Here is a 23984-nt window from a genome sequence, read left to right on the forward strand (position 1 = left end):
GATTTCATCAAAAGTCCCCACTTCTTAGGAAGGTAGGCGTCACTGGGCCTCACTTTTCCAGTGTCTGAAATGAAATGAACATTGTTCTCAACTCCATGGAGAGTGTGCAAGAACTGTATTTGTTGTTTGAAACTTTGTAAGAGAGCACGCCTTAAGAAAAGGTTTGAGATAGTTTCCGGTTCAGGTTTTATGAATCATTCACAATATGGTGGCTGCTTGTAATATTTTTCTAATTAACCTAATCAATTCTCCTGAAGATAAATAAAGCCTACGCGTTATGAGTATACAGTGTGATGAGAATGGTCAAAAGCTTTTTCAAAATCAACTATTACTAGTAGTCTTCATGGCTTTCATGAGTGGGTATGTCAGCTAGTGTAAATTATTTAGTTTAAGCCTGATGGTTACAGGTTGTCTGCAATGAATGAAATTAATGTAGTAAACTTGTCAACACTGTCTATTATAAGGGACACTAATTGCATCTGGTGGTCAGACTCAGTAGCTTGTTGGGGGGCACGAGTGGCCCAGTCGTCTAAGGCGCTGCGATTCGCTGTGCAGAGTTGCGTCCCTTGGGCACGCCAGAAACCTATGATTGTGGGTTCAAATCCCGGTTCGCCCCGATTATGTTTCTAGGTTTGTCAGCACCATACCCGTGCTCGTGGGTTTCACCGAAGTGGTAAACGTCTGAGACCTGCATTACTTCGGGCTTTCCTCCCACATTAAGCTGACACGCCGTGATATAACTGGAATACTGTTAAAAGCGGCGTTAAACCCAACTCACTCACTCACTCAGTAGCTTGTTGGTTGTGTGTCATCGTACCCCAGCGGCATGGGGTGTTGCTCATAATATCAACCACTGGTTTGCCTGGTTCAGGGTTGAGTATTTACAGACCGTTGTGAAATAGCTGTATGATGGCGGTCTGTAAATAATGGAGTCTGCGCCAGACAATCCAGTGATTGACATCATGAGCATTGATTCACGCAATTGGGATACGATGACTTGCATCAAACAAGTCAGCGAGCCAGCCCACCTGATCCTGTTAGTGGCCTCTGGATTGTCTGGTCCAGACTCCATTATTTACAGACCGCTGCGATATTGCTGAGTGCGGCATTAAACAACAACAAAAATGTTTCCTACACTGCACCTGTACAGTTATTCATGGGGTCTCCTGTTGGGATGTGCTTGGAAAACTGATGAAAACTCAAATTCACTCACTGAATCACTCACTCAGACAAGTAGTCGTAGTCAGGAGGATACTGTTGTCCATGCCCTATTGACCTCCAGAAATGTCCATATGGGAGTAGCTTGATGTCACGTTATAGTCACCAATTTTCAGTGAATTTTGTATCACACTGCTTGCCTGGATATGGGGGCACAGATGGCCCAGTCATCTCAGGTGGTGCAATTTGCCGTGCAGAGTTGCCTCCCTTGGGCATGCCAGAAACAATGTGGTATCTGAGACATGTATCGCTTCAAGCTTTCCTCCCACATTTAGCCCACTCACCCACTAACTTACTCCAGGATAGGGTGCATAAAATGTAAATAAGTACGAAATGGAACACACGAATATTTGACTGGGCTAATGAGCCAGCATTGTGGCACTGATCACCAGTTACCATTCTGTTTATTTGTCTTTAACTCTTACTTGTAACACCAACCTGGGTGGCCCAGTCATCTAAGGTGGCGCAATTCACAGTGCATAACTGCATTTCTTATGATCCTATGATCGCAGGTTCGAATCCCAGTTCTCCCTGATAATGTTTCAATTTGTCACCACCACCATACCTGTGCTAGTGGGTTTCATCAAAGTGGTAAATGTCTGAGACACCACATCACTTGGGGATTTCCTCCCACATCAAGCTGACACATGGCAAAGCTGAAATACTGTTCAAAGCACTCACTCAATCACGCTGACAGTAACATGGCTTCCAAAATATACTACTCAAAAGAACTTTAGGATCAGCAGATTCTTCCAAATTACTATTGTAAATCTGTAATGGCATGAAAGATAAACTATAGTAATAGAAAATAATTGGGTGATCCTTAACTTCTTTTGAGTAGTATATTTCTATCTGGCGGGTGCTGGAAGTAATGGAACTGAGGTGTGATTCCATATTTCCGAATTTCACAGTAGCAAAACTGTTATGATGCCATGTTTCTGTTAGGATTTTTGTGTGATAGTTCTTGATAAATTTCAAAATGTTTAAGCGTTCCATTGTTCAGATTTGCAGTTTGAATTTAAATTGCTGTGCGGATGTGGTATATTATTTCTTTTCCTTTTTGTTTTTTCTCTCCATCTTTGAAGTTTGTGAATGCCGGGGGTGGTGCATGCCTGCATGCATGGAGGTAGTGCTGTGCCTGTCTCAGCTCCAGGAATAATGTCACGTGTGTCTCTCTTCTCTACAGAAACTGATCAACTCGGAGACCGCCATCTATGATGTTCTACAAGAGTTCTTCTTTCACAGTAATGACTTGGTGAAAAGTGCTGCACTGGAGGTATGTTGTTAACAGGTGTTCAGCATTCATAATATTCAGAATTGGTTAAGGGGCGTTTGGGTAGTTTAGTGGTAAAAGTGTTCGCTTGTCATGCCAAAGACCCAGATTCGATTCTCCACATGGGTACAATTTGTGAAGCCCATTTCTGGTGACATTGCTGGAATATTGCTAAAAGTGGCGTAAAACCATCTTCATTCCATCCTCGCTTGTGTTGCAATGGATGATGTCTCCTGTTTTTGTCCTGTTGTCTACAGTTTTGTGTGTGTTAATCATGAGATAAGCAGCCTGTTAAGTTGACATATTTATTGATTGGAATTGATATAGATATTATTAATGTGAAGATCTGAAGTCCTGTTTTATTATTTATCAAATTTGTAATAAGATTCTGTATGGACATTGTATTATATTTGAATGTCTGATTCACCATTTCACTGTAATATTAAAGTGGAAACAGGATGCATGATGCCGTGTAGTGTCACATATGGTCTGACTCATTCCACAATTGATTATTTAAAAAGCAATCATGGAAATGTTTAGTGAGCTTATATTACAAAATTGTTCTCATTCCTTTGTAATATATTGTGATACATGCCGTATGAAAAACGACTGAGAAATTATTGTATCATGAGCTGTGTTGTCTCGGCCATAACACAGACAAATGTCACATGACCTGTCCCCAGTGCTGTGTTCAGCAGCGACAGAGAAGACCACTTCTGTGGACTGTGTTAACCTGTGTGGGTTGTAGGGCAGGGGTAAGTTACTGCCACACTGTCAACCACTTACATAACATATAACTGAGGGGGGGGGGGGGGGGGGGGTAGCCTTGTGGTTGAAGTGTTTTTTGTCATGCTGAAGGCCACATGGTTACAATTAATGTGTGAAGCCCATTTCTGGTGTCCCACACCGTGATATTACTGGAATATTGCTAAAAGTGACATAAAACCATACTCACTTACTGGGGCATTCGGTTAGCCTTGTGGTTAATGGGTTCGCTAGTCATGCCGAAGGCCTGGGTTTGATTCCCCATATGGGTACAATGTGTGTTGCCCTTTTCTGGTGTCCTACGCCGTGTATTGCTGTAATATTGCTAAAAGTGACATAAAACCATACTCACTGGGGCATTCGGTTAGCCTTGTGGTTAAAGCGTTCGCTTGTCATGCCAAAGGCCTGGGTTTGATTCCCCACATGGGTACAATGTGTGTTGCCCATTTCTGGTGTCCTAAGCTGTGTATTGCTGTAATATTGCTAAAAGTGGCATAAAACCATACCCATTTACTTAACACATGATTGCAGTGTTGTTGTGAAGGGTGAAACAAGTACAAAATCAGTCCCAAATTTGAGATGGTGTTAGAGGTTTGTGTACCTTATGCTAATAGCAAGCTGTGTCGGTGTGAGGGACGATCCGGTAGCCTAGTGGTTAAAGCATTGGCTCGTCATGCCAAAGACCAGGTACAATGTGTGAAACCCATTTTTCAGTGATCCCACCGTGGTTTGCTAGAATATTGCTATAACCGGCGTAAAACCACACTCACTCACTCACTCACTCACTCACTCACTCACTCACTGTGTCTGTGTGTCAGGTGTACGTCCGCCGCGCCTACATCGCCTACGAGCTGCACTGCCTCCAACACTGTATGCTGGAGGACGGGCTGAGAGTGGTGGAGTTCAGATTCCTGCTGCCAAGGTCACATCCAAACAGGTGCGTCGTAACATTGTGTCAACTCCTCCCCCCAACCGAGAACCCTGAAGATCTGAGATAGAATTGGTCTTCAGCAACCCATGCTTGTCGTAAGAGGCAACTAACGGGATTGGGCAGTTAGGCTCGATGACTTGGTTGATCATGTCGTCATATCGTAATTATGTAGATCGGTGCTAATGATGATTGCTTTGTGGAATGGGGCCCTGATTATTTAACAGGCCATGGAGATGTATCTGGAATATGTCTGACTGCTGGGCTGAACAGTATTCACTCACTGAATCTGTATTTTGTGTCAGTTGATGTGAAATGTAAGACCTCAACAAGGTATCATGTTCAATGTTTTTAAATTTTTTATGTGTCATCAAAGCTCATGTCAGTGAGCATTAACTGTCGCTTGTCTGTTAGTGTCTCGTACAGGGGGGCACGGGCGGCCCAGTCATCTAAGACGCTGCAATTTGCTGTGCAGAGTTGGGTCCCTTGGGCATGCCAGGAACCTATGATTGTGGGTTTGAATCCCAGTTCGCCCCGATTATGTTTCTAGGTTTGTGAGCACCATACCCTGAAGTGGTCAACGAATGAGACCTGCATCACTTCAGGCTTTCCTCCCACATCAAGCTGACACGCCATGATATAACTGGAATACCGTTAAAAGCAGCATTAAACTCAAATCACTCACTCTTGTACAGACCCTGCATAAAACATATCCTAAGAATACATAGCATGAAGAGATTCTCTTGGCTATTATGTATTTAAAGACAACTGAAAATTAAATGTTAACATATTTTCATATCGGAGACTAAATATTAGTATACTTGTGTGTTGTTTAGGTATACTTGTATGTGGTTAGTATACTTGTATGTGGCTAGTATACTTGTATGTGGTTAGTATACTTGTATGTGGCTAGTATACTTGTATGTGGTTAGTATACTTGTATGTGGTTAGTATACTTGTATGTGATTAGTATACTTGTATGTGGCTAGTATACTTGTATGTGGTTAGTATACTTGTATGTGGTTAGTATACTTGTATGTGGCTAGTATACTTGTATGTGGTTAGTATACTTTTATGTGGTTAGTATACTACTCTAAAGAAGTTGAAGAACACCTAATGATTTCATATTAGTAGAGCTAATCTGTCATGTATGCTTTCATATTATTATTGTTAATCCGTCATTTCAGATTAGTAATAGTAATATGAAAGAATTGGGTGAGAATATGATACTTCAGATGTACTTTCTTGTTCAATGCAGTGCAGTGATGTGTTTAATTTATTAGAAAATAATTAATGAATTAGCCTAATCTGCTAGGACATTCAACTCCGTTACGGATCACAAAATGGAAAGTAATTTTAATAGCGCTAGGTTGCTTTGAAATATAAAATCATATTCAGCAATTAACATTAAGTGTGAATACAATGCAGTGTTAAACAAATGGAAACTGGCTAAATAAAATGTATGATTGGACATTTGTAAGTGCTCGCTACATATTTCAAAAGTTTGCCTAGACAACAAAGTCATTTACATGAAAGACGGTATCCAAAATATAGTATTTTTCATCTTTTGTCACAACATATATTATCATTAATCCTAATCTAAAGTTAAAACTCATAAAAACAACAAAGTTTTTCGTCAGTTGTCAAAAGAAGTCATCTATTAAAAAGAATCTGACGTAACAGAGTTGAGTTTGTTGTAACGGAGTTGTAACTCATATATTTTGTTATTGCTCTCTAGCATAAAATAACAACCTTTTCATCCCTTTTGAGATGAAATGTGAAAATACATGCACTGTGTTGTGTTACTTGTCAGGACTTTGGTACTCATGGTTTATGAGCCAGTTTCTGCAGTAATGGCATACAAAAGTGGGTCTACTAAATTACTAATGTTCAATCCTTTGTATAGACGTTGAAATAAATAAGCACAAAGTTGCTTAAAATGCTATTTTAGATCACTATAATATAGTTACAAAACTTCAAGATCAAATCTCAGATCAATCATATCATCAACACTGTCAGAAAATATGTTGTTTATACATGCATAATGAAATTGCTTTCTGCAGCCACAACACAATAGCCAGGCACTCCCATCAATGTAAAAGACAACAGTTCTGTCTTCAATAATTAGTCCACTGTCTGAAAGAGTGTTATCAATAGTATCAAATCCACATTTTGCACAGGTCCTAACATCTTGTTCATCCGAAACATCAGAGCAGTCTGAGTGACTATTTTAAAAAAAAGTTCTTACTACAGACTGTGGGAAAATTATTTGTCAGGTATAGGGTTGAAATAAAATAAAATATTCTTGAAGAACAAAGCTATGTACTGACAATAACTATCGAAATTGTGCAGATGCACAAATTTTTCCTCTCCGTTACGCTGTACAGCATTACAGAGTTGAGTATAACGGAGTTGAGAAACCTTACTATAAATGGCTCATATCCCAGCATGCTTTGCTTTTTATGGAAATTAAAATACTCACTGCTAACATGGTCTTGCTAACCAATTTCTCTTGGAAAAGTGAAGGAAATTAGAATGAGATATAGATCTATAGACAGTGTAACAGAGTTGAGGCTCAGAAAACATACTGTACCTAACAGACATATCTTGATGTCATTGGCTTGAACATTGTACATAAATGTGGCATCTATCTATCACCAGCAGATGAACTTCATACACATGTTGCCAAAAGAGGAAGCGTATGAGAGTTATCTCCCATAGCACAGTTATTTTTTTAGTATTGGTACGTTGTAACGGAGTTGAGTGCCTTTTGAGGGACATCTTTTTTTTCCTAATTTATTTTTTTTCGATTAGGTTTTAGATAATAATGATAGGATACGTGTAATTAATGTTCATTTGAGAGTGTGAAAAACAAAATTTGCTACATTTTTAGAATATTTAGATATAGATAAGGTATTATTTTTTATACTGGTCCAGCTGAGGGACAGCCATGTTTTTAGTAAATCCAGAAAATATTTGCTTATAAACAAACAAATATTAACTTGAAAGTACATTTTTTTAGCATTTTACATTTGAAGAAAGGTAATCTACTTGTGAATAGTCTTGAAAAGGAAATCAAATATTTTAAAATACATTTCTGCAAACAAACTACTGATGTACAGGTCAAGTGGGAAATTGTTACGGTGTTGAGATTTTCACCCATGTATAGAATAGGTCTTCAGCAACCCATGCTTGCCGTAAAAGGCGACTTACGCGATCGGGTGGTCAGGCTCGCTGACATGGTTGATGCATGTCATCATATCCCAATTGCGTGGATCGATGTTCATAATGTCAATCACTGGATTGTCTTGTGTATGTACAGACCGCCTTCATATAGTTGGAATATTGCTGAGTGCGGAGTTAAACAACAAAAAACAAACAAACATGTTATCAACCACTAGTTTGTAAGGCCCAGACTGGATTATTTAAGAGCCCTGTGTGATATTGCTGAAACACTGCTGACTGTGTCATTCAACAACAGTAAACAAAACAAGCCCTGCATTGATGTAAGATGCCTGACTTCAGGTTGATGGTGACCCGCTTCGAGAGTTCCCTGATGCGCGTGCCGAGTGAGGACGAGGATGTCTCCCCTGCTAATGAACCAGTGGAGGAGATCCCCATATGTCAAAGGATGGGTGTCATGGCTGCCTTTAGCTCATTTTCAGATTTCCAGAAGTAAGTTCACTTTTTGAAGACATTTAAACAAACTTCAGTTTACATATTTGAGAGGGGAGCACGGGTGGCCAAGTTGTCTGTCTAAGGTGCTGCGATTCGCTGTGCAGAGTTGTGTCCCTTGGGCACGCCCAAAACCTATGATTGTGGGTTCGAATCCCGGTTCGCCCCGATTATGTTTCTAGGTTTGTCAGCACCATACCCATGCTCGTGGGTTTCACCGAAGTGGTAAGCTTCTGGGACCTGCATCACTTCGGGCTTTCCACCCACATTAAGCTGGCATGCCGTGATATAACTCACTCACATATTTGAGAAAGGAGAGCCAAAATTTATAATCAGAAAATAAAATGACACTCACTAAAAATCTATCATGCCATAACAGATTAAGAATCTGGTGGTCCTCAACTTCGTTTTTAGTAGCTGAACTAAGAGATTATCACTGTCATAGAGTACTTTTGTAGTATATCGTCCATACTTATTGTGATGTTTGTAACTGCAGGAATTTTGACAAGCTGATCGAGCGGTTCTCCCTCGACACCCCCCCTGCCAGCCCTCTGTTGTCAGAACACTGCTTCCTCAATGCTGATGACTCCACGTCGGTACATGTATGTAGAATTACCCTTTTCTTGTGACATTTGCTTCCCTTAGACATGTCAGGATTTGCTTGTTTTGGGTTTGAATCTGAGATTCTTGGTGTGTCTGTACCATACCAATACACGTGGGTTTACCAGGAGAGGTAAATATGTCATACTTCACTGTTCAGGTGAACGTCAGGGCTTGCTCCTTTTAGAAGTTACTGGTCTTTCTCCAAACTAACTGGCCTACAACTAAATGGTGAAGGCCGCGAAGTGGCCAAATCTGAGGCCGTGTAGCCACTCTGAAATTTTTCAAACCCATCACCCCTAAAATGTTTTTCCTGCACTTTGAGATTAAATCTTGGCCTCCATTTGCCTCATTTCATGGTGATTTATGAGCAAATAAACAAATAAACAACATTACAAAATGGTGGCCGGTTGTCATTCTACCAAGAAGATCCAATTATAAAAGTTGAACAGAAGGGGTGAAATTTTGACCAGCCAGACGGGCCATCTACTTTGCATTTCAGCAAGCCCTTTGTAATTTTGATTGGCCATCGGGCAACGGGCCAGCAGATAAATCGACTCTTGATGTTGCTCTATAAGTGCAATAATCTGGAATGCGAAGTTAAACCCCATATCAGCCCACCTACTTGATAATGGGCTAAACATTTCCCTCCATTTAATAATCAGCTGAAGTTGTACCAGTTGAGGAACAGTGCCTTATTCTTGAGACACTTGTTAATGTGTTGCTTGTTGTGCAGAGTATGTCGGACGTTGACGACCCCATCCACATCATCAACGTGGCCATCAGCCTCCACTCCCAGATGGAGGACGACGAGCTGGCAGCTCAGTTCCATCTCTTCTGCCGGGAGAAGGTCAGTGGCTTTCCTCACACTGTCACACACATAGTAGTTTATCAAGGTCATGTGAACCAATCAGATCTCAACATTCAGTGGGTAATCTTTCGAGAAAAGAATTCCGGATTGCAAGTTTTTTCTGCAGTTATGAAAAATAACATTCAATTTGTATTCCTCTTCAGTCAATAAGAGGTACAAACTTCAGCATCTTTGAGTGAAGAATAAAGACATTTTAGCACCATTACAATACACAGTACAATTTTATGCTAAGCAGTTTCTGTTGACATTCTGTGGTAATCTTTTATGATAAATATTTTGCTCATCTTATGTTTATGATAGTCTTTTAGTTGTTTTGCTCTGAACAGACAATCCCATCAAGACCCTGAAATTCTGTTTACCTCCATATTAAGCTGTGCATGGCGTGACTTAAATACTGTTCAGGGCAAGAACTGAACCAAACTCACCTCTTCTGTGATCGATATTTTCCAGGCACAGATGATGTATGATCGTGGCATTCGCCGAGTCACCTTCGTTGTCCTGCATAAGGTGAGAGATGACGTTTCCCTGTCGCTGCATGAGTTGACGAGCTTGACTTTTTGGAAAAGAAGGGGTTCAATTTGTAATTAAGCGATATGTCTTCTGTAATTGTGTAATTTTGTTGAAAATACGAAAAGTAAACCTGTGTTTTGGAATTTGAGGACCTCACACAGGAGAATCAATGCCTCTTTTATTACAATTTTGAACCAAACATTTAGTGCAGTTTTGAAAAAAAGAAAGAAAGAAAACAAAATATCCATTTCACTTTGAGACGACCTTTAATTTCAAAATGCTGTAGGTTTTACCTTCATTCTACCATGACGCCAAGAATGCTTTAGATTGGTGTTTGTGTTAAAAGTCTTAGAATGGTACCTCATTTTATCCAATCAGAATCAAGCATTTGTCAGTGTGGTGGTAAAATCGCTGTTTCATGAAACCATCTAGGTTTAGAAGATTTCTTCATTCACCTGTGTATTGTGATATTTTGAAGAAATTGGCACTCCAGTAACTCATTCTGTTCATTAAAGTGACTTAAATGGAGACATGGCCAAAATCACTGAATGAAAACATTCTCATAAATGTGTGTGATGTTGTTTTGTTTCAGAGGACAATACCCAAATACTTCACCTTCAGAGCCAAGTTTGAGGTATGTTGATCATGAGATACATAGGGCCATCGGACCATCAGCCCTAGCTCTGTTAAATGCAAACCGCCTCTGTGGTCTAGATATCTGCCTAGAGAGCGGAAGGTCGGGGGTTCGATCCTCGGCCGATTCAAACCAAAAGATGTTAAACAATGGTACTTGTTGTTACTCTGCCTGGTGCTCTGCATTTAGGGGCTAAAACAAGGACTGGTCGGAGACTTGTTTGATGAATGTCATCGTATGTCAATTGCGTAGATCCTTGCTGTGTGTGTGTGTGTGTGTGTGTGTGTGTGTGTGTGTGTGTGTGTGTGTGTGTGTGTGTGTGTGTGTGTGTGTGTGTGTGTGTGTGTGTGTGTGTGTGTGTGTGTGTGTGTGTGTGTGTGTGTGTCTCTCCCCTGATGTGTGTGTCTCTCCCCTGATGTGTGTGTGTCTCCCCTGATGTGTGTGTGTCTCCCCTGATGTGTGTGTGTGGTTTCAGTTCCAGGAGGATCGCATCTATCGCCACCTGGAACCAGCGCTGGCCTTCCAGCTGGAGATCAACCGACTCCGCAACTTTGACCTGGAGGCCATCCCCACTGCCAACTACATGATGCATCTCTACCTGGGCAAGGCCAAGGTATCTCGTCAGCACCATTAACCATTTACCTTTAATTAAATTACATGGAAACACTGTGTAGAACAAATTGTTCAGGTGAAGAAGTTAGTCCATGTCCAGTTCTTTATATTTTGTTTTTCTTATTAAAATTTTGTTTGTTGGTTGACTAGCAGTTATTTTGTCTGTTTTTAATTACGCCACCTAAGCATGAGTGGTATCTTCAAAATTGTTTTCTTAAAAAATGTTCACTAATTGTTCAATGAAAGTGAAGTAACATACTTTACAATTTTCTTTGCCGACATCAAGTTTCAGGTTTTGATTTTAAAACAAAATATGTATAATTATTCATTACATGACAGGTGGCCAAAGGTCAAGAGGTCACAGACTACCGGGTATTTGTGAGGTCTATCATCAGACATTCCGACCTCGTCACAAAGGTAAGCGTGAGACATGTGCCTGCTGTCAGACATTACTGAAGTGTGGACTAGTTGATGACATTCTGACCCCCTAGGGATCCCGGGTTAGTACAGGTCCCCACCAACCCATGCTGGTCATCAGAGGCGACCAAATGATCGGTTGGTCAGGCTCGATGACTTGGTTGGTTGCGTGTCATTGTACCCCAATAGCATGGATCATTGCTCACAATATCAATCACTGGAATGTGTGGTCCAGACTCAATTATGTATAGACTACCATCATATAGCGGGAATATTGCTAAGTGCAGCATTAAACAACCAGAAAATGGCTATATGACAACTATTTCAATGCAGATTGATCCTCTTTGTTATTCATGTCCTGGTTTGTCTTCTGATGACAATTGAAGATGTGGGTGGCCCAGTCGTCTAAGGCGCCGCAATTTGCTTTGCAGAGTTGCGTTCCTTGGGCAAGCCAGAAACCTATGATTGTGGGTTCGAATCCCGGTTCACCATGATTATGTTTCTAGGTTTGTCAGCACCATACCTGTGCTCGTGGGTTTCACCGAAGTGGTAAACGTCTGAGACCTGCATCACTTCGGGCTTTCCTCCCACATTAAGCTGAAATGCTGTGAAATAACTGGAATACTGTTAAAAGCGTCGTTAAACCCAACACACTCACTCACTCTGATGACAATTAGGTGTCCAGTTTCTATGTCTCATGTAGAGTAGTGTATCCCATCATTTCTGTAAAGATACGACTGAATGACAAGGAGCATTGTTACAGCCCTATTGGGAAATAATTTACTGTGTTACAGGAAGCTTCTTTTGAGTACCTGCAAAATGAAGGGGAGAGAACTCTGTTGGAAGCAATGGACTCGTTAGAAGTGGCTTTCTCCCATCCTCAGGTAATGTCCTCATGAAAGTTGCGTGTGTATGTTTGGTTATTTTGGAAGAAAAGTATGTGTCTGCCTGTAATTCGCTATTTTAGGAAAACTTGCAATTGAGAAGTATGTGTGCCTATTCATTCTGGAGGGATGAGAACAGTTTTCATGCTGAGAAAAGTTTAAGGATAGTTTCCATGTTGAGATATTGTTTTCTTGCTGAGATATTGTTTTCTTGCTGAGAAATATTTTCATGCTGAGATAATGTTTTCATGTTGAAACTTTTTTTTTTATGATGTTGTTTGACATATTGCTTTCATGATATGAGCTGAGATATTGATTTTGCTGTGAAATATATTTTTTTCTCATTCCAGTCAAAGAAGACAGATTGTAATCACATCTTTCTCAACTTTGTACCAACTTTGACACTCACAGAGCCAGGGAAGGTAAGTTAGAATAACACTTACTATTCGACTTCTATCAAGAATATTGTATCCTCAGTATGACTGATGTGGACTCTGTCACTATGGACAGAATAGTGTTAGGCCATGGTGTAGATTTGTATTAATGCCCGAGAGTTATCTCCCCTAGTTGGAGGAGACGGTGCGGAGTATGGTGATGCGGTATGGCAGTCGGCTGTTGAAGATGAGAGTGCTGCACGCAGAACTAAAGTTTACCATCAGGTAGGCATTTGAGACTCGTTAATAATGTTTATATACAATTAATATGATGAAGACTGATATTTCCAATTATGATGTAATTAATGACTGCTTGTGATTGTATAGAAGTATACTGAATAGTATCCAGGAATGTCAATTTCTTGATTTTATTAGAAATATCAACACTCACGAACACACATACAATGGACAATTGCGGTTAATAATTACAGATAATTTGATCGGTTCTGGCTCTTGCCTTAATCTGCAGCCTTTGTTGGACATGATTGTGACTGGTACCTCTACTTCAGATTGACCACTAATGGAACGAGTTTCCCAATCCGGCTGTTCCTGACGAATGAGAGCGGGTACTACCTGGACATCAGCCTGTACCGTGAGGTGACAGATCCCCGCACAGGCCAGGTGATGTTCCAGGCGTACGGGGCCGTGCAGGGGCCTCTCCACGGCCTCCTCATCAGCACCCCGTACCTCACCAAGGACCACCTGCAACTGAAGCGCTTCCAGGCCCAGTCCATGGGGACCACCTACGTGTACGATTTCCCGGAGATGTTCCGACAGGTGAGGTTTCAATAGTCTCGTTGGACCTCCGGTATCCCCTGATAGCTTACTGGTATTCAGATAGAGTCTCCTACCCAGAGTTCTTTGTGGTCAACCTCGTACTTCTGCCACAGGCTAGAGACATGTGACGATTTGTCAGATCTTACATTCAATAAAGTACATGTTTTCCACATACTTAAATTCTTGAAAGGCTACACATTTAGATAAACATATATCATGAAAATATCTCAAATTGTGAAAAACTATCAAAGAGCACTGAAACTGTGAAAGGCTTATGTTAGAGTGGTCTGTTCTGATTTCGGAAAAAGTCTGGTCACGTGATAGGCAAATTAGCTTGTGGCAGTGGTGTAATGCTAAGTCATCAGTGCGTCGGGGTGTGGATGAGACAGTCACATTTGTGACCATGTCCTGTTTCACAAAATAATCTTCATGCTAAGACTGTCATATGTATGTGTGAAACAAATGGAGATATCTGTAGTGTTTTGTTAATTTTGTTGTTTACCAGTATTTGTTATCCTACCTAAAAGAGAAAATGGATCTGATGGTCGGACTCTGTGACATGGCTGATCATCTTGCTCCGTATCATGTTTTCACTGGTTTGACTGGTTCAAACTTGATTTACAGGCTGCATAGCTGCAGCTGTAGAGTTACATGTACTCACTGACTTCCATTTCTCTGTGCAGAGTTGCGTCCCTTAGACGTGCAAGAATCCTCTGATCCTATCTTTGGCTTGAAACCTACTTTCGCCCTGTTAATGGTTCTTGGTTTTATCAGTACCTGCCATTTCTCACAGGTTTCAACAGTGTGATATTACTAAAATGTTGTTCATAGCTGTGTAAGAATTGGTCTTCAGCAACCCATGCTTGCACTAAATGGTGACTATGCTTGTCGTAAGAGGCAACTAATGGGATCGTGTGGTCAGGCTCTCTGATTTGGTGAATGCATGTCATCGTATCCCGATTGCGTATATCCATGTTTATGATGTCACTGGATTGTGTGGTCCAGACTCGATTATTTACAGACCACTGTCATATAGCTGGAATATTGCTGAGTGCAGCGTTAAACAACAAACAAACATGGCTGTGTTAAAGACAACTTACTTACATCCTGACATTGTTGACTCACTTCCTGACATTGTTGGCAGTCCTTGATGAAGCTGTGGAAGGAGCACTACCAGCGCCATCACCTGCCGCCGAGAGACATGCCCACCGATGCCCTCGTGTCCACCGAGCTGGTCCTCGACAGTCATGGCAACCTGTGCATGCAGAAGAGGCTGCCGGGGGAGAACGAGGTATGCTTGCTGTCTTGTGCCCACTGAGTGATAACTTCCACTTCACCAACTGCTTTAGCCTGTAGTACAAAGTCCCAGTCTGTCTCCCTTGATCTAGTAAGCCAAAAAATAATAACGCTCAAATCTGAACGGATTCCAAGTGACCTTGGGCTAGTAGATTTATGGTTTGGGACACTGCCTGATCAGGGCTCATGAACAGCATTTTTGGGGGGGGGATGTACAAAGATATATTAAAAAAACACTGAGTTTCACAGAATTTAAAAGGTGCTGAACTGAATACATTAATCTTTATAAACGTTATTTCGACCACGCTTTGTTTACCGCTACATGATGTGTTCCGGTATTGAAAAACGTGAATGATGATAAAAACGGGAAAAATCTTTTATTATCTTAGTTTTCACAGAAACAGTTTGCTGCCCAATTGAGAATGTTTTTTGTTTTCCTTATCTCTTTAAAGTGTTTCCAGTTATTCCCCTTTGTAATATTAGAATGTACGGATGGACATATTTTCCCATCCATCTGTAAGAACCATGAATGGTAGGTTTGATTGAAGCAGAATCATTTTGAAAATATTGAAATTAGGACAAGTGAATTTATATATTTGGACATTTTTACATCTTTTGGCAGCAGTCATGTCAACATCTTATAATAAAAAATATCCCCCCCCCCCCCAACTTAGGGTCCAATTAGTTGTTGCTATGTTAGGAGGTGATGTAGTGAGCATAAAGATGTTGATGGTGCTGTTGATAGATTGGTATGGTGGCATGGAAGATGACCTTGAAGACCCCAGAGTTCCAGGAAGGTCGTGATATTATTGTCATCTCCAATGACATGACACACAAGATTGGATCGTTTGGTCCACAGGAGGATGTGCTGTTCAAGGTCGGTACCACATTGATAAGACCAAGAGATGCTGAGCGAGTGAGTGAGCGAGTATGGGTTAACACCGCTTTTTGCAATATTCCAGCAATATCACGGTGGGGGACCACTAGGCTACCCAACTGCCCAAAGAGAATGCAGATGGATGTTTCAGTTGTTAGACCTAAGTTTGAGATGAATGTATGGATGTGATATACTTGATGGAAGGGCAGGAATTTGAAGTATTAGTCTAGATATAGATTCATATTGGTGATATTCCTTTTTTGACCAATTGGTTAAAAAGAGGTGACTAAATGGATTGGGTGGACAAACTCACTGACTGGGGGGAATAGCAAGTCACCTTACCCCGATGGCCTTGGTCATTATATGAATCACTGGATTGTCAGGTCCAGATTTGATTATTTTTAGGCTATCGTCATGTAGCTGGAATGGTAAACAAACATTTATTTCATTACAGAAAGCATCTGAGTTGTCCAGAAAGATGGGCATCCCTCGCATCTACCTGTCTGCTAACAGTGGTGCTCGTATTGGCCTGGCCGAGGAGATCAAGCACCTGTTCCGTGTGGCGTGGGTGGATCCCACAGATCCCAACAAGGTACGAGGGTAACATGTACTTCCCCTGGGGCTTGTGTGTGGGGATGTGTCAACTCAGAAATAGAAATTCTAATGTTTTATACTGGTTAATAAGGATGGTAAATAAATTTTAGATTTGACATGCTATGCACTAAAATGATGCGAATTGTGTGATCGATAAATGAAAATGAAATTTCAATTAGAGAAAAAAAAATTTTTTTTTTTGTTTTCTTCATTTGACTAAATAGCACCTTCCTCTTTAATCATCATTTTGGAGTCATTTTGGCTTTAATACCTACTTTCTGTGTAGGGTTTCAAATATTTGTACCTGCGTCCTGATGACTTCAAGAAAGTGAGTGCCATGAACTCCGTGAGAGCAGAGCTCATAGAGGATCAGGGAGAATCCCGATACAAGATCACCGACATCATCGGTATGTGTTTGTTTCATCAGGTAATTGTTCCACCTGTGTTTGTTTCCTCAGGTAGTTGTTCCACCTGTGTTTGTTTGCCCAGGTAATGGTTCCACCTGTGTTTGTTTCCTCAGGTAGTTGATCCACCTGTGTTTGTTTGCCCAGGTAGTTGATCCACCTGTGTTTGTTTGCCTAGGTAATTGATCCACCTGTGTTTGTTTGCCCAGGTAGTTGATCCACCTGTGTTTGTTTCCTCAGGTAATTGTTCCACCTGTGTTTGTTTCCTCAGGTAGTTGTTCCACCTGTGTTTGTTTCCTCAGGTAGTTGATCCACCTGTGTTTGTTTCCTGAGGTAGTTGATCCACCTGTGTTTGTTTCCTCAGGTAGTTGTTCCACCTCTGTTTGTTTGCCCAGGTAATTGATCCACCTGTGTTTGTTTGCCCAGGTAATTGATCCACCTGTGTTTGTATGCCCAGGTAATTGATCCACCTGTGTTTGTTTGCCCAGGTTATTGATCCACCTGTGTTTGTTTGCCCAGGTAATTGATCCACCTGTGTTTGTTTGCCCAGGTAGTTGATCCACCTGTGTTTGTTTGCCCAGATAGTTGTTCCACCTGTGTTTGTTTGCCCAGATAGTTGTTCCACCTGTGTTTGTTTGCCCAGGTAATTGATCCACCTGTGTTTGTTTGCCCAGATAGTTGATCCACCTGTGTTTGTTTGCCCAGGTAATTGATCCACCTGTGTTTGTTTGCCCAGATAGTTGATCCACCTGTGTTTGTTTGCCCAGGTAATTGATCCACCTGTGTTTGTTTGCCTAGGTAAGGATGATGGTCTGGGTGTGGAGAACCTGAGGGGGTCGGGTATGATTGCTGGGGAATCATCCACTGCCTACAATGAGGTCATCACCATCAACCTCGTTACGTGTCGAGCCATCGGTATCGGCGCATACCTGGTGAGACTCGGACAGAGGATCATTCAAGTGGAGAACTCCCATATCATCCTCACAGGAGCTGGGGCACTCAATAAGGTAGGCTGCACACAGGAGCTGGGGCACTCAATAAGGTAGACTGCACACAGGAGCTGGGGCACTCAATAAGGTAGACTGCTCACAGGAGCTGGGACACTCAATAAGGTAGGCTGCACACAGGAGCTGGGGCACTCAATAAGGTAGACTGCACACAGGAGCTGGGGCACTCAATAAGGTAGGCTGAACACAGGAGCTGGGGCACTCAATAAGGTAGACTGCTCACAGGAGCTGGGGCACTCAATAAGGTAGACTGCACACAGGAGCCGGGGCACTCAATAAGGTAGGCTGCACACAGGAGCTGGGGCACTCAATAAGGTAGACTGCTCACAGGAGCCGGGGCACTCAATAAGGTAGACTGCACACAGGAGCTGGGGCAATCAATAAGGTAGGCTGGACACTGGAGCTGGGGCACTCAATAAGGTAGACTGCACACAGGAGCTGGGGCACTCAATAAGGTAGACTGCACACAGGAGCTGGGGCACTCAATAAGGTAGACTGCACACAGGAGCTGGGACACTCAATAAGGTAGACTGCAGACAGGAGTTGGGGCACTCAATAAGGTAGAATGCACACAGGAGCTGGGGCACTCAATAAGGTAGACTGCACACAGGAGCTGGGGCACTCAATAAGGTAGAATGCACACTGGAGCTGGGGCACTCAATAAGGTAGACTGCACACAGGAGCTGGGGCACTCAATAAGGTAGAATGCACACAGGAGCTGGGGCACTCAATAAGGTAGACTGCTCACAGGAGCTGGGGCACTCAATAAGGTAGGCTGCAGACAGGAGTTGGGGCACTCAATAAGGTAGAATGCACACAGGAGCTGGGGCACTCAATAAGGTAGACTGCACACAGGAGCTGGGGCACTCAATAAGGTAGACTGCTCACAGGAGCTGGGGCACTCAATAAGGTAGGCTGCAGACAGGAGTTGGGGCACTCAATAAGGTAGAATGCACACAGGAGCTGGGGCACTCAATAAGGTAGACTGCTCACAGGAGCTGGGGCACTCAATAAGGTAGGCTGCAGACAGGAGTTGGGGCACTCAATAAGGTAGACTGCACACAGGAGCTGGGGCACTCAATAAGGTAGACTGCTCACAGGAGCTGGGGCACTCAATAAGGTAGACTGCACACAGGAGCCGGGACACTCAATAAGGTAGACTGCACACAGGAGCCGGGACACTCAATAAGGTAGACTGCACACAGGAGCTGGGGCACTCAATAAGGTAGACTGCACACAGGAGCCGGGACACTCAATAAGGTAGACTGCACACAGGATCTGGGGCACTCAATAAGGTAGACTGCACACAGGAGCTGGGACACTCAATAAGGTAGGCTGAACACAGGAGCTGGGGCACTCAATAAGGTAGACTGAACACAGGAGCTGGGGCACTCAATAAGGTAGACTGCACACAGGAGCTGGGACACTCAATAAGGTAGGCTGAACACAGGAGCTGGGGCACTCAATAAGGTAGACTGCACACAGGAGCTGGGGCACTCAATAAGGTAGACTGCACACAGGAGCTGGGACACTCAATAAGGTAGGCTGAACACAGGAGCTGGGGCACTCAATAAGGTAGACTGCACACAGGAGCTGGGACACTCAATAAGGTAGACTGCACACAGGAGCTGGGGCACTCAATAAGGTAGACTGCACACAGGAGCTGGGACACTCAATAAGGTAGGCTGAACACAGGAGCTGGGGCACTCAATAAGGTAGACTGCACACAGGAGCTGGGGCACTCAATAAGGTAGGCTGAACACAGGAGCTGGGGCACTCAATAAGGTAGACTGCACACAGGAGCTGGGGCACTCAATAAGGTAGGCTGAACACAGGAGCTGGGGCACTCAATAAGGTAGGCTGAACACAGGTGCTGGGGCACTCAATAAGGTAGAAGGCGCACAGGAGATGGTGAACACAAATTAATTTTGGACCAATTTCCTACTTTAGCATGATAACAAGCAAGCATAACAATGTCAACTGAGTCAGTTATTGGCAGACATTGGCAGTGAGAGTACAACATGTTTCCTGTGTCAGGTGCTGGGGCGGGAGGTGTACACAAGCAACAACCAGCTCGGCGGCATCCAGATCATGCACAACAACGGCGTCTCCCACGACGTGGTGCCCGACGACTTTGAGGGATGCTGTATGATTCTCCAGTGGCTCTCCTACATGCCTTTGGTATGTTCTACAATGTTAGTTAGTGGCCATCTTAGTTGTCTGTTCTTGGTATGTCTTACAGTGTTTTGTTAGAGGCCTTTTGGCTGTGTCCTACAGTGTTATTTAGTGGCCATCTTGGAATGTTCTACACTGTTTAGGGGGCAGTCGGGTAGCCTAGTGGTTAAAGCGTTTGCTCGTCACGCTAAAGAGCCGGGTTCGATTCCTGACATGTGTACGGTGTGTGAAGCCCATTTCTGGTGTTCCCCACCGTGATGTTGCTGGAATGTTTCTCATTCTACATTGTTTAGTAATGATTGTTTACTTCTGGGCCTAGAAGACATATGTAAAGCTCTTGTTTCATATACCTTATTTTCCATGTTGAACTGGCCTAGAATAGATCCCAAACACTCTATTGCTAAACTGAGTCAGACTTCAAACTCATTGACATGGTTGAACATGTCATCATATCCCAATTGCGTAGATCAAAATTCATGATGTGAATAACTTGATGGTCTGGTCTACACTTGATAATCTACAGACCGCCATCATACAGCTGGAATATCACCGAGTGTGGTGTTAAACAACCAACAAAAGAGCTCTTGCACTACTTTGCTCACTGATGTTGGCATGTTGGCCTTGGCTGCTTGCCTTATAGTGTTATATCTTCTGTGTATAGAAAAGGAATGGCCCTCTCCCAATAATCCCTTCCTACGACCGAGTAGACAGAGACGTGGATTTTGTGCCCACCAAGGCTCCGTATGACGTACGCTGGATGCTGTCGGGGAGGATGAATCCAGGTAAACAGGCATCTCTCGCCTCTCTATCAACTGTTTGTAGTGTTATCTGAGTTTGGTACTTGTAGCCGAGTGGATAATGTGTTTGATTCTCGGGTTTGGTTCCCCACATGCGTTATCGCAATGTTAGTGTCCTCAGCCATGATACTGCAGCAATATTCCTACAATGAGTACAATACTCACTGATATCACTTGTCACCATGTTGCTGACCATGGTAAATTTTAAGTCCCTCACTCAAAAAGGTGGTGTGGTAGCCTAGTGGTTAAAGTGTTTGCTTGTCGCGCCGAAGACCCGGGTTCAGTTGCCTACATCGGTGCAACCACTCAACCACTCAACCACTCAACCACTCACTCAACCACTCACTCAACCACTCACTCACTGTAGCAGGGTGTGTTTTGATCACATGTTATCGTCAGTCCGTATGGAATGGTGTCGCAAGATACTAGTCGATACTGAGCTCAGTGTTTAATGTAGAGTTTTCTTTTGTAGAGAGTCGCGAGTGGCAGAGCGGCTTCTTCGACAAGGATTCCTTCATGGAGATCCTCAACCCATGGGCTCAGACAGTTGTTGTTGGCAGAGCCAGGTAAATAATTGTCTTCATGTTTCTCAGACAACTGGTCATTCATGTTGTCATTGATGTGATTCTATTGTAGGCAAACACCTGGCATTATCAGGTAGTCATCAAGACTGATATTTGGTATTTTGTGCTAAGTGTGCAGAACATGTCAGTAATTACCAATTCATGTAGAGGTATAGGGAATGGAGGCACATACTACTGTCAGTATGCCTCATACTCCACAGGTTGTGACTGACTTGATTACAGATATTCCAATCTGTGTATGGTGTATACACCTGATTGCTATTTCTGGCTTATTTTACAAGACAGTTAAGCCCCGTGAAGATCCGGGGTAGAATAGGTCTTTGGCAACCCATTTTGCTGTAGGAGGCGACTATGTTTGTAGTAAGAGGTGGCTAATGGGATCAGGTGGTCAGACTTGCTGACTTGTCTGATGCATGTCATCATACCCCAATTCCGTGGCTAGATGCTCATGACATCAATCACTGGATCGTATCATCCAGATTCAATTATTTACAGAATGCCATCTTATAGCTGGAATATTTCTGAATGCAGCGTTAAACAACAAACAAACAAACAAATACTAGACAGTTACAGGCAGAAATTTCAATGAAATAATGCCTCGCATAAAGAAACAAGATTGCAGTTGTAAATCATCATGTCTGGTAATTTTTTATTGCAAATTTCATGTTTGTTTCAAGTTTGTAACGTCCTCTTTGTTCATCTGTGATACGATAAGTTTTATTTTTGGACGCTTAAAAAACATTCATAGTTTTCACTCTAATCACATGGACAACAACTGTAAAACATCTTATTCACTTATAAAAGACAACTTTCATTAAAAACAATCCATCATCTGAGCATGTACAATATCTGTGTGATGCTACATCCTCCATTATGGGGCGAGTAATCACAATAAACATAGCTGTCCAAAAATGTAGGATGTCCAAAAATCTATGATCCGGCGATATACAAAATAGCAATTTTTCCTGAAAATTGTACCCATGATGTACTAGAAAATATGTCAGTGTAGTCATAACATTGTTCAGGTGCTGGTGATGGATATGTGTTTATGTTGTGTGTTCCGACAGACTGGGCGGTATACCCCTGGGTGTCGTGAGTGTGGAGACTCGGTCTGTGGAGGTCGTCGTCCCAGCAGACCCGGCTAACATCGACTCCGAATCGAAGGTACGACACACTCACAAACAACACTCAGCTTTCATCTTGTGTAGTGCTTGTGCACCAGCAATGTACACTTGCATGTCATGTCTACACTAAGCGCTGCTCAATAACATCTGAACATAACATTCGTACATAAAGGTCTGAGGCCTAAAATTTTGAATTAATTCATTGATTGAACATTTGCAAGTTCCATGTAGGCTGGTGGGCACAGCTCGACTAATGAGTGATGGAGTTTGCTTTGTGTCCATGAGGTGGCATGGATCCATTGTTAATGGTTTTAGATCCTGGTTTCATAACTGCATTATGATTCTTGGTTTGTCAGCACAATACACATGTGAGAGTTTTACAAAAAAGCACCATTAACGGTTTGTATCAAGTTAGTCTTTCCTCCCACATCAAACTGACACCATGACATGACTGAAGTACTGTTTAAAGCAGAATTAACCCTCAACTCATTCTTGTCCCACCTCCTTTGTCCCGTCCTGTCCCGTCCCGTCCCGTCCCGTCCCGTCCCGTCCCGTCCCGTCCCGTCCCGTCCCGTCCTGTCCTGTCCCATCCCGTTCTGTCCTGTCCCGTCCTGTCCTGTCCCGTCCTGTCCCATCCTGTCCTGTCCTGGCCCATCCTGTTCTGTCCCGTCCCATCCCATCCCATCCCATCCCGTCCTGTCCCGTCCTGTCCCATCCAATCCCGTCTCATCCTCTGCCACCAACTTCATGCCAGTATTCCCTGTTGCAGGCAACACAGCAAGCTGGGCAGGTCTGGTTCCCTGACTCCGCCTTCAAGACAGCCCAGGCCATCAAGGACTTCAACCGTGAGGAGCTGCCTCTCATCATCTTTGCCAACTGGAGAGGATTCTCGGGGGGCATGAAAGGTGAGATGCTGCTGTAATAGTGATCAAACCGATGGAGATGGAGATAAAGGTCATTGCTTCCAAAAGATGCCTACTTGTTGGTGGCAGTAGAAGTCGTGATGAGTCCGGGGGCATGGGTGGCCCAGTCATCTGCGGCGCAGCTATTCACTGTGCAGAGTTGTGTCACATGGGTAAGCCAAAAATCTATGATTGTGGGTCCGAATCCTGGTTCGCCCCGATAATGTTTCTAGGTTTGTCAGCACCATACCTGTGCTTGTGGGTTTCACCGAAGTGGTAAACGTCTGAGACCTGCATCACTTCGGGCTTTCCTCCGGTGTTAAACCCTACTCACTCACTCACTGATGATGAGTCCTATTATTCATATTGATAAGCTCAGTGGATCAGGTTCAGGCTAGTTGACATTGCTTATAACATCAGTCAGGGCTGTTGGGTAGTCTGATGACTAATTGTTGCCTTGGTAATCCCCATAATGAACTGATCATGGTAAAAGGTGGATGACAATGATGAACTATTTGTACATGATGTTGAACTGTGAATGGCAATGCATGTCAGTGATATTCAAGTAAAGCCCCGGTGAAGATCCAGGTTATAATTGGTCCCAAATCAGGTGAAGTTAAGCAACA

At 42.8% G+C, this 23984-nt stretch overlaps 1 protein-coding gene across 1 annotated transcript in view; it reads left to right on the forward strand.

The window, feature by feature from the left end:
* The window catches only part of LOC139475181 (acetyl-CoA carboxylase-like), a 79021-nt gene that overhangs the window by 48378 nt on the left and 6659 nt on the right, over positions 1-23984 (forward strand). The window contains exons 24-46 of the mRNA XM_071258437.1: positions 2405-2494; positions 4075-4193; positions 7710-7859; positions 8356-8461; positions 9196-9309; positions 9781-9837; positions 10433-10474; positions 10950-11087; positions 11426-11503; positions 12298-12387; positions 12738-12809; positions 12955-13046; positions 13331-13598; positions 14743-14889; positions 15640-15771; positions 16226-16363; positions 16652-16772; positions 17568-17776; positions 19814-19957; positions 20613-20733; positions 21221-21314; positions 22400-22496; positions 23226-23361. Of these exons, the coding sequence (XP_071114538.1) occupies positions 2405-2494; positions 4075-4193; positions 7710-7859; positions 8356-8461; positions 9196-9309; positions 9781-9837; positions 10433-10474; positions 10950-11087; positions 11426-11503; positions 12298-12387; positions 12738-12809; positions 12955-13046; positions 13331-13598; positions 14743-14889; positions 15640-15771; positions 16226-16363; positions 16652-16772; positions 17568-17776; positions 19814-19957; positions 20613-20733; positions 21221-21314; positions 22400-22496; positions 23226-23361 (2755 nt within the window). The remainder of the gene's footprint in view (positions 1-2404; positions 2495-4074; positions 4194-7709; positions 7860-8355; positions 8462-9195; positions 9310-9780; positions 9838-10432; positions 10475-10949; positions 11088-11425; positions 11504-12297; positions 12388-12737; positions 12810-12954; positions 13047-13330; positions 13599-14742; positions 14890-15639; positions 15772-16225; positions 16364-16651; positions 16773-17567; positions 17777-19813; positions 19958-20612; positions 20734-21220; positions 21315-22399; positions 22497-23225; positions 23362-23984) is intronic.

Source organism: Haliotis cracherodii, unplaced genomic scaffold (genome assembly GCF_022045235.1).
Source record: "Haliotis cracherodii isolate W230 unplaced genomic scaffold, xgHalCrac1.p SCAF_3, whole genome shotgun sequence".
Classification (NCBI taxonomy): Eukaryota; Metazoa; Mollusca; class Gastropoda; order Lepetellida; family Haliotidae; genus Haliotis; species Haliotis cracherodii.